General features: G+C 41.0%; 1 protein-coding gene across 1 annotated transcript in view; it reads right to left on the bottom strand.

Moving 5' to 3' along the window:
- Positions 1-11,353, bottom strand: part of CRACR2A (calcium release activated channel regulator 2A) — a 133,069-nt gene that overhangs the window by 44,072 nt on the left and 77,644 nt on the right. The window contains 1 exon segment of the mRNA XM_023759955.1: positions 1,862-1,952. Within this exon segment, the coding sequence (XP_023615723.1) occupies positions 1,862-1,952 (91 nt within the window).

The following is an 11,353-nucleotide window of genomic DNA, read 5'->3' as shown; positions in this document are numbered from 1 at the left end:
CATAGCACTTTCTAATAGTTTCCATGCTTATGCAGAAACCATAAATCTAAGCACTGAGTCTGAAAGGTGTTTGCTATTGAGAAGGGAGAAGCAGGGGAAAGGAGAGGGCAGGTGGGTGAAGCAGAAGCATGGTCAGGTCACCTTTGTCATAGTAATTTGTCCTTGAATTTTCCCCTCTGACCTCTTCCCACTCCCAATCCCCATGTGTTGGCCCACTTTTGCTTCTGAAAAGCATCCCCTTTCTTTAGCCAGGACTTCGGCCTGTTGTCATGGCCCAGGCAGAGGGGCAAATGCCGCAGGGCTCAGCCCCTCTGTGCAGTGGGCCATTTTGGGTAAAGGAAGTGGCTCTCCTACTGCAGGGTGGGGGAAGGCTGCTGTTCTCAGAGGACTATTTCAGGGTCTGCTGGGTGAAGAGAGTTTGAGTTCTGCCTGCCATATACTCACTCCCTATGCTGAAGGTTGGGGGGCAGCCAGAAAGTTTTAAAGCTCTAAAAAGGAACAGGGAGGAGGTCTGGAGATACTGACAAGTCTCCATAAGGCTCTAGTTAAAGAACATGACTGGCTTTTTCTGGAAGGCATTCAGACTCCTCCATTTCAATGACATCTGTGATAATAAATGAAGATGTGGTATGGATGATCAAAGCTGCATACAACTAAAAAATGGTTCAAACCAGCCACATTAGCAGGGGAAAAAGACATTGTGACAACAGCCCCAGTGCTGAATGGCCAGGGATGATGTGGTCTCTGTAGTGTGTCCCCAAAATTTATATGCTGTCACCTAACCCCCAACGTGATGGTATTAAAAGGTGGGGCCTTTGGGAGGTGATTAGTGCTCTTATAAAAGAGACCCTGGAGAGCTTGCTTGCCCTTCTGCCATGTGAGGAGACAAAGAGTAGTTGCAGTCTGCGACCCAGAATAGGGCTCTCACCAGGACCTGAATTCCCTGATCTTGGACTTCTAGCCTCCAGACGGTGAAAGGTAAATGTTTGTTGTTTGTAAGCCAACCATTTTATGGTATTTTTGTAATAGCAACCCAAACTGACTAAGACAGGAGGTCACTGTTCAAGATCAAAACTCTTCTACTGAGAACCCACCAAGTAGATAATCCAAAAATGGATAATAGAGTTTCCTATAGCTTTGTTTTATGAATATGGACATGCTTAGCTTAGCCTGGAAAAGGTGATGATTTTACCAGTTCTGACCTCCCAAGACAAATAGCAAGGCTAGGTAGGAGGCTAAGTGCCAGACTAGGAATAGGAAATGAGTTTTAAATTTTCTCCCATGGTATCTGAGAAAGGTGGGATTTCATTTGTCTTGGGTATTAAATTTTCTAGGTGTCTAAGGGGAAAGGGTGGGATGTACAAGCTCCAAGGATGGTCCCCTTAGGGAGTGGAGTGAGCTGGTGCATTTGGGTGGGCCTACCATGTGGGTCTAGAGCAAGTGTCAGACCCAGTCTTCAGGCTGCTTAAACTGGTAAAGCATGCACCTTCATCCTTTCATTCATTTATTCATTCACTCGTTCATTTACTCATTGAACCAACAAACAATTGTTGAGTCCCTACTACGTTCCAGGCATGGTCAAGGTGCTAAGGATATGTTAGGTAGTAAAGTTAAAGATCCCTGCTCTTGTGGAGCTTACATGTTAGTGGGAGCAGACAGATCACCATCAATAAAAGTAAACAAGTACATTATATGCGATATTCGAAGGTGACAAATGTCTTGAAATAATTATAAATCAAGCAAAGAAAAAGGGAATCAGTAGTGCCATGGGTGAGGCATTGCAATCTTAACTTGGGGGAGGCAGTCAGAGTAGGCGAGATCAACCTGGCCCGCAGAACCAAGCCCCGGAAGTGACTTTTACCTTCAAGAGAAACCGCTCCTTCTCACTTTTGATTTGCTGCTCCATCTCCTCATAGAGATGCTGGATTTCTTCATCATAAGCAGCAATTTTCCTGCAAAGATGGCAAAAGGAGAGTCTTATGAGGCCGACACTGAAATTCTTTTATCCCACAGAAGCAAGTCCTAGAGCTTGGGCACCAGAACCCCACTGGCTCTGTGGGTGGTGGGGTGACACTGTATAGGTCAGTCAGTCTGAGCTGCAGGATCAGGTCCTCAGGATCAGCTGACTACAGAGGCCAGCAGGACCCTCTCTTCTTCTTCCTTCAGACCATCACTCCCGGCCATGCACATGCTCCTCAGCGAAGCTGCCCTGGCTCTATCAGCTTTATTTAACACAATTCCCTGGCCTCTGCTACACTCACCCTGCCTCCTGCCCGCTGACCCCCCCTGTTTGTAGACTGCATAAAGTTGTGTGGGCTTCTTTCCTGTTCAGCTTCTTGGTCTATGTCATTCCCATGTTGGATGCATTCTCTCTACTGGCTACATCAGCACCATCTGAACTGCACCATCAGAGGGCTCTCCTAGAATTGTGTGCTGAAGTTTGTGGGATACATACTTCTCATAAGAGCTCAAAAGATTGCATGATAATGACAACCACCACCACTATACCCCCTGCAAAGGAAGGGGCCACACCTGCCCAGGTGCTCATGCCCTCTAGGCACGGAGCCACAGGCAGACAGTATGAGACTGTGAGGCTGGCAAAGGCTGGAGTTATAATGAGATGTCCTCATCCCCACTCTCATCATCCTCCGCCCACTCAGAAGAGCCCCACAGGACAGGAAGGAAGCTCATGGGCTCCTACACAGATGAAAACAAAAGAGGCTGTGAGGACAAGGTTTGTAAGTCACCCTGGGGTTGTTCCTCATTTTTGGCCAGTAATAGATCCTCCTTCAAATGCCCCCACATTCAAACAGGAAGGATCAGGTATTAGCATTTGAACTGAGACTGGAAGTTATCACACTGCGCACAAACATTCCCAGGGTATTGTGTTTCTATACCTTTTGTCTGACCTGCAGTGACAGGCCCCCTCTCTGCCCCTGCTCTCTGCCCTCTTTCTCTCCTATTAAAGGAACTCCAGGCTCCAGTGAACAGGCTGAGGTCACAGCTCTCAAGGTCTGTTTTGAGCATGTAACACACACACATCCTGCAAATTTTGGCACTTGTCATCCTAAACTCAAATGATAGCAAGCCCCCTCTACACTTAATTCAAGTAAGAAGACTTTAATAATTGAGGAAACAGTCCTAGTCTCAGTTCTAAGAGGTTCTGGGGAGATTTCTGAAGAAAACATCAAGGATGGGTATGTATTTATTCCCCTGGGCCTTCCATCGTTTTAACCCCTACCTCCCTATGTCCACTTGGGACTCTAATCCAGTGTCAGCTGTCCCAGCTGCCTATGATTGCACCATAGCCCACTCACTGCCCCTTCCTCTCTTGCTACCTGTCACTTGCACAGACTGAGCAATGACTAAGGAGCCATTTTGATTGGCGTCCTTTTAATTCTACAGAAACCACAAAACAGACGCAGAAAAAGGAACTGATGTGAATTTCCATGGCCAAGGTCACTCATTAGAGCACCAGCCTCTGAGTTCCCTTTCTTAGCTGTACATCCAGAAACCTGACTTTGAGTGAGTACAGCAGTGGTCCCAAGATGTGCTCAGTAAAAGGTGACAGCTCTCCAAGACTTCCATGAGCTGCAGCCCTGTGTTTATCATTGTGTTTGACATCCTGGTGCAACAAATACCTTTTCTGCTTAAGAGTAAGTGGTAAATGATAGGTGTTTTGGATGGTTACTTTTGTTCTTAGCTAACCCATGACAATACAAGAAAATCTTACAGAGAAATAAGGAACAAGAACACCTGCTGTTAAATGGGAATATTTCAGGAACAGAAATGAATACAGTTCGAAAGAACTTTCAAAAAAAATGGTCTTCTCTTGGTCCCAGGAATTATCTTCCTGATCGTGAAGAAATTCAGATGCTAGATGGCAAATGGTGTCAAGAAAAACTTTAGACAGCAATTTCAACTATATAAATACTGGAGAACTAATAAAGTGAGATGAGAAGAATTAAAAAATTAATTTGGCTCTGTGAAAGTAATACTAATTACAGTCATTCATATAGACTGTTTACCATTTATGCCTAGAAACCATGCAGGGCATTAATTCTGTACTATCATTAAATGTGTTACATTAACTTTGCTCTGTTTTATTTGATTAAATTAATAAACTCTGTGCTTGCTCTTTGTGCTCACATGTCAGTTTGCTAGTCATGAAGTAATTTTGCAAACTGCTAAAAAAACAATTGGAGGGAAGGCAAATGTCACCTCTGAAAGGTATGCACTCCCGGCCCTCACTCACACAGGCTGAGTTCACTACAAAGAAGTGTTGGGAGTCCAGGTGGGCATCCGTGATCCTGGGCCCAACCAGACTCATACATGGAACCAGGTCTTTGGAAATGTGTTGGCTTGGCTGGCCTCCTGGGAGACTGCTCAGGCCTGAATGATTTTTGAGGATGCGCCCTGACTCATAACCAGCCTGGATCAGACACACGAGAAGCCAGATCAGGAGTCAGAGCCCTAGGGGCCCATCCCAGAGCCAGCTCATTTCCTCCATGTGACCTTGGACAAGTGACCTTAGATCCCAGGATAGCACCTGCCCTGCATTTCTCCCAGCACTGTCATGATGGATGTCAAACAAGAGAGCAGGTGTGGAAAACATTTGGTACTACAAAGCCCTAAATCAATGTAGGGATTATTTATTATGGTAATTATTATCAGGGGCTATGGAGGGCAAGGACCGGCATTCCTCCAAGGGGAGGAGGGCCTTAGTTTCAAGGGTAAAAGGGTTGTTGGGATTGTAAGGGTCAGAGGCAATCAGGAAGATGAAGAATACAAAGCTTAGTCAATAAAAACCGCTGTCAGACTAATCCATTAGAGACAAGGTTGTGTGAAAGTAGGAGCTGCAGAACCAAAGCCTGCATCTGCAGGGAGCTGTGAGAGCAATAATAGCGAGAGACACTGAAAAGATCTATGTGCACAGTGTGTGTTGTTTCCGATGGGCACACCTTATTCTTCCATCCAAAGGAAAAAGGCAACCAATTCTGTTTGCTTATTATATTCATTTTTATTCCCACGATTTCTAAAACCACTCTTATTGCTTGATGCATACAAGCATAGACTTTGAAATCTTCTCTGTGAGCCAATAGGTTTCCTCATCTATTCCAACCCTCACTGACCCCCTTTTCTGAACTCTTAGGACACCATACATCTTTATTTGAAATTTAATTTTTAAGTCCTGAAGAACTGTTTCATATGGGTTAATGCTGTTTTAATTCGGTTATAAACAATCAGACATTTATGCCACCCACAGGCCCTGTGCTCAAAATGTTAATGTTTAAGACTTTGAGTACCAAACTCAGAAGCCCGTGGACCATCTTGGGGGAACACTAGATTCCAGGGGAATTGAAGAATTTCAGGATTGGGAAGTTTGTCTGATCCAACCACCTATTTTTCCAGTGTTAAAATTCTTACCACAATATCCTCACCAAGTATTTAACCAAACTATATTAGAACAGCTCCAGTGATAGGGGACTTGCTGGGTCTCTAAGCAACTCTTTCATCTTTGGAATATTCTGGCTCATAGAAATGTGTCTTCCTATGATTATAAACATCCTATCCATAAAAACCTTTCATATATTTGAAACAGCATTAAGACTTCAAGGAATAGCCCTGGGTTCAGGCCATGCCTCTCCACTTCTTTGAATCATGTCTCATATGGATTTTTTTTTTTTTGGTAAGTCTGCTCACTATTCTCTTTATGCCTTGCAAAATGGGCTCTAATTTAGCTCTCTCAAATCATGGAGCCCCAAACCAAGTACTCTGTGTATGAAGACTATTCAGTGTAGATTAGAGCTGGGCTATTGCCTCTCTTGTTCTTAATGCTGCATATCTATTCATGAAGCCTAACATCACATGCTTTTTCTTGGCATGACCCATTTGTCAACTAAAAGCTCTAAACTTTATGGTTGCATGATGGTTTTTGTTTTAAAGATGGTGCTACTCAATCATACCTTTCCCACTTTGTGCTTCTGCCATTGGCTTTTTGGCTTTTGGCAAAATCTTAAATATAATTCTGTTAGATTCAGTCCATCTTTCCAGCCTGTCACTGTCTTAATGGTTTCCCACTGTTTATTCAGTGTACTCAATGACCTTCAAGTTTTGTTATATTTTAAATTTCAATCATAATGTAAGCTAAATAACCTATAATGTTGGTTTTGATTACTTCCTTTATCTGGAGTTATTTAGAAGACTGTTTAAAATATATAAACTGCCTACCAGTGTGGCTCAGTGGTTGAGAATTGACCTATGAACCAGGAGGTCATGGTTCAATTCCCAGTCAGGACACATGCCCGGGTTGCAGGCTCAATACCCAGTGTGGGGTGATCAGGAAGCAGTGGATCAATGATTCTCTCTCCTCATTGATGTTTCTATCTCTCTCTCCCACTCCCTTCCTCTCTGAAATATATATATATATATATATATATATATATATATATATATATATATATAGCGCACACACACACACACACACACTATTGGTTTCTAGTTTTATCATATTATAATAAGAGAATATACTAGCAAGGTATTTACTTTACAAAATCAGTTAACCTTCCTTTTGTAACCAAAAACACTATCAATTCTATGTAAAGTCTATGGGAAGCATGTGTATTTATTTGTAGGACACACACTCTACATTCATCTCTTAACTTAAGCCTGCTGGTGGATGGTTTCAAGTACTGTACATATTTAATGTACTTTTTGCCTGATTAATGTGTTAGGACACAAAATAAGTCTTAACAAATTCAAGAACATGGAAAACATACCAAACATCATCTGGTATCATAATGGCATGAAACTAGAAATCAACTATAATAAAAAAACACACACTAAAAACACTCAAACACATGGAGGCTAAGTAGCATGTTATTGAACAATGACTAGGTTACCAATGAGATTGAGGAAAAAATTTAAAATTACTTTAAAATAAATGAAAATGAACATACAACAACCCCAAATCTCTGGCACACAGTGAAAGCAGTCCTGAGAGGGACATTCATAGCATTATAGGCCTACTTCAAGAATCAAGAAAAATCTCAAATAAACAATTTAACCCTATACCTAAAAGAACTAGGAAAAGAACAAGAAAAACCCAGGGTAAACAAAGGAAGGAAATAAAGATCAGAGTGGAAATAATGAGAGTCTAAAAAAACGATACAAAAGATCAATGAAACCAAGAGTTGGTTCTTTGATAGATAAACAAGATTGATGAGCCGGGCCAGCATGGCTCAGTGGTTGAGTGTTGACCTAAGAACCAGGAGGCCACAGTTCTATTCTCATGTCAGGGCACCTGCCCAGATTACGAGCTCGATCCCTAGTGTGGGACGTGCAGGAGGCAGCCAATCAATGATTCTCTATCATCATTAATGTTTCTATCTCTCTCTCCCTTTCCTTCCTTTCTGAAACCAATAAAAAATATATTTAAAAAATTGATGAACCTTTAGCTAGAACTCAGCAAGAAAGAAAAAGAGAGGACCCAAATAAAATCAGAAATGAAAGAGGCTGACATCACAAAAATACAAGGATTATAAGAAAAAACTACGACAATTATGTGCCAACAAATTGGACAATGGGGGCAAAATGGACAAATTCTTAGAAACATACAATCTTCCAAAACTCAATCAGGAAGAATCAGAAAACTTGAGTAGGCCAATAACAACTAATGAATTTGAGCAGTTATTTTAAAACTCCCGGCAAAGAAAAGTCCTAGACCAGATGGCTTCACAGACAGATTTTTACCAAACTTTTAATCTTTTTTAAAAAATATATTTTATTGATTTTTTACAGAGAGGAAAGGAGAGGATAGAGAGTTAGAAACATCGATGAGAGAAACATTGATCAGCTGCCTCCTGCACACTCCCCACTGGGGATGTGCCTGCAACCAAGGTACATGCCCTTGACTGGAATCGAACTCGGAACCCTTTCAGTCTGCAGGCCGACGCTCTATCCATTGAGCCAAACTGGTCAGGTTTACCAAACTTTTAAAGAAAAACTAACACCTATCTTCCGCAAACTATTCCAGAACAATTAAGAGGAGGGAAGTCTTCCAAACTTTTATGAGGCCAGCATTATCCTAATTCCCAAACCAGATAAAGACACTACAAAGAAGAAAATTAGATGCTAATATCCCTGGTAAACATAGTTACTAATATCCTCATCAAAATATTAGCAAACTGGATCCTGCAATACATTAAAAAGATAATACACCATGATCAAGTCAGGTTTATTCTGGGGATGCCAGGCAGGAACAATATCTGCAAATCAATAAATGTGGTACATCACATAAACAAAATGGAAAATAAAAATCATATGACCATACCAATAGATGCAGAAAAAGCACTTGATAAAATCCAACATCCATTTATGATCAAAACTTTCAGCAAGGTGCAAATAGAGGAATCATCTCTCAACATAATAAAGGCCATATATGAAAAACTACAGCCAATATAATACACAGTGGGCAAAAACTAAAAGCATTTTCCTTAAGATCAGGAACTAGACAGGGATGTCTGTTTTCATCACTTTCATTCAACATAGCGCTGGAAGTCCTAGTCACAGTGATCAAACAAGAAGAAAAATGAAAGGCAGCCAAATTTGAAAGGAGGAAGTAAAACTGTTATTATTCACAGATGACATGACATTATACATAGAAAACCCTAAAGACTCCACCAAAAAAGTACTGGATCTAATAACTGAATTTGGCAAAGTAGCAGGATACAAAATTAATATCCAGAATTTGATAGCATGCTTATTCACCAATAATGGACTTTTAGAAAGAGAAACTAAGAAAACAATCCCATTTACTATTGCAACAAAAAAATAAAGTACCTAGGAATAAACTTAACCAAGGAGTTAAAAGACTAGTAATCAGAAAACTATAGGACATGAAGAAAGAAATAGAGGCAGATGCAAACAAGTTGAAGTATACAATGTTCATGGATTGGAAGAATTAACATCATTAAAATGTCCATACTACCCAAGGCAATTTATAGGTTTAACACAATTCCTATTAAAATACCAATGATATATTTCACAAACCTAGAACAAACATTTCAAAAATTTATATGGAACCAAAAAAGACCCCAAAATAGCCTCATAAATCTTGAAGAAGAAGAACAAACTTGGAGGGATCATAATACTGAATATAAAGTTATACTACAAAACCACTGTAATCAAAATAGCCTAGCACAGGCACAAAAACAGGCATATAGATTAATGGAACAAAACAGAGAGCCCAGAAATCAACCCATGACTTTATGGTCAATTAATATTTGACAGAGGAGGCAAGAGCATGCAATGGAGTAAAAACATCTATTCAATAAATGGTATTGGGATAACTGGACAGGTACAGGCAAAAAAAAAAATGAAACTAGACCACCAACTTACATCATACATAAGAATAAACTCAAAATGGATAAAAGACTTAAATGTAAGTCATGAAACCATAAAAACCATCAAGTAAGCATAGGCAGTAAAATCTCAGGCAATATTTTTGCTAATATGTCTCCAAGAGCAAGGAAAATATAGGAAGAAATAAACAAATGGGACTGCGAAAAAGCTTCTGCACAGCAAAAGAAACCATCAACAAAACAAAAATGGAACCCACTGTATGGAAGGACATATTCACCAATGATTCATCTGATAAGGGGTTAATCTCCAAAATATATGAAGAACTTGTACAACTCAACACCAGGAAGACAAACAATCCAATTAAAAAATGGACAAAGGACCTGAATAGTCACTTCTCCAAAGAGGACATACAGATGGACAATAGGCATATGAAAAAAATGCTCAACATTACTAATCATCAGAGAGATGCAAATGAGATATCACCTCACCCCTATCAGAATGGCTACCATCAATAAATCAACAAACAACAAGTGCTGGTGAGGATATAGAGAAAAGGGAACCCTAGTACACTGCTGGTGGGAATGCAGACTGGGGCAGCCATTATGGAAAACAGTATGGAGTTTCCTCAAAAAATTAAACATGGAATTGCCATTTGATCCAGTGATCCCACTTCTAGGCATATATCCTAAGAATCCCTAAACACCCATCAGAAAGAATATATGCACCCCTGTATATTGTAAACAATGCTGCTATATGTTCATATCAGCATTATTTACAATAGCCAAGATTTGGAAATAGCCCAAGCGCCTATCAGTAAATGAGTGGATAAAAATGCTGTGGTACATTTACACAATGGAATACCACATGGCTGTAAAAATGAAGGAACTCTTACCCTTTACAACAGCATGCATGGACCTGGAAATTATTATGCTGAGCAAAACAAGCCAGTCAGAGAAAGACAAATACCATATGATCTCACTACTATGTGGAATCTAATGAACAAAATAACTTGACAAACAAAATTGAACCAGAGGCATGTATACATGGAACAGACTGACAAATGTCAGAGGGGAGAGGGGTAGGGGGGATGGATAAAGGAAGGTGAAGGGATTAGCTAAAGAGTATATGCATAGCCCATGGACACAAACAACAGTGTGGTGAAGTCCAAGGGATTGAGAGGGTGGGGACTGAGTGGAGGTGGGCGAAGGTGGAGGGAGGGAGTTGGGAGACATTTGCAATAGTGTCAGCAATAAAAAATTTAAATAAAAAAATAATATGCATACCTAATATGAAGGGTAGCCTATAGACTGTATTTAATCATTCCTATTGAAATGCATTCTCTGATTCTCCAGAAGCCTGTGGACCCCATTTTAAGATGCTCCTCTACAATTCCTTCAGATTTCAGCCAAGGAGCAAGTAGAAACTGCAGGGGAATCATGCAGCAAGTTGGTGTATTTGGTATGAAGACATGTGCAGGATGAGGAGGCATTAGGGAACAGAAGACATGGGGAAGGACACGAGCTGGGTTCCTCAGTAGAGCAGAGTAAATGTGGAAAGAGAGATCTATAATATCTCTACGAACATTAAAAAGTACTGCTTACGCCCTTCATAAAGCAACAATCTGGGTAATGTAATTTAGACTTATGGAATGGCCTCTGCACACTAGGAATTTAGCACCTACAAGCACCAAGTCCAATGCTAAGGGGGCAAGGAGGAAAGAAACAGGCAGGAGCCTCACACCATGAAGTAGACCCCAGCCCACAGTGCCTTGCTGGGCTCCAGCTGACAGTGACTCTGACCACAGAGCCCTGACTGGAGGGAAGTGGAGGAAGCTGCCTGGTCTGGTGGTGGGGAGGATGGTAGAGTTGTTGGGGAAAATGTTAAGAAGGCTGAGTCCAGGAAAGGGAGATTTTCCATAGTGAGGGGAAGAGCAACAATTATGTACTGAGGACACCAGATGGGCAGGGAGAGACCTGAAAAAATGAGTCTT

This window comes from Myotis lucifugus, unplaced genomic scaffold (genome assembly GCF_000147115.1).
Source record: "Myotis lucifugus unplaced genomic scaffold, Myoluc2.0 scaffold_167, whole genome shotgun sequence".
NCBI classification, from domain to species: Eukaryota; Metazoa; Chordata; class Mammalia; order Chiroptera; family Vespertilionidae; genus Myotis; species Myotis lucifugus.
The sequence above is the reverse complement of the archived record's forward strand: the minus strand, read 5'-3'. Positions and strand labels throughout refer to the sequence as shown.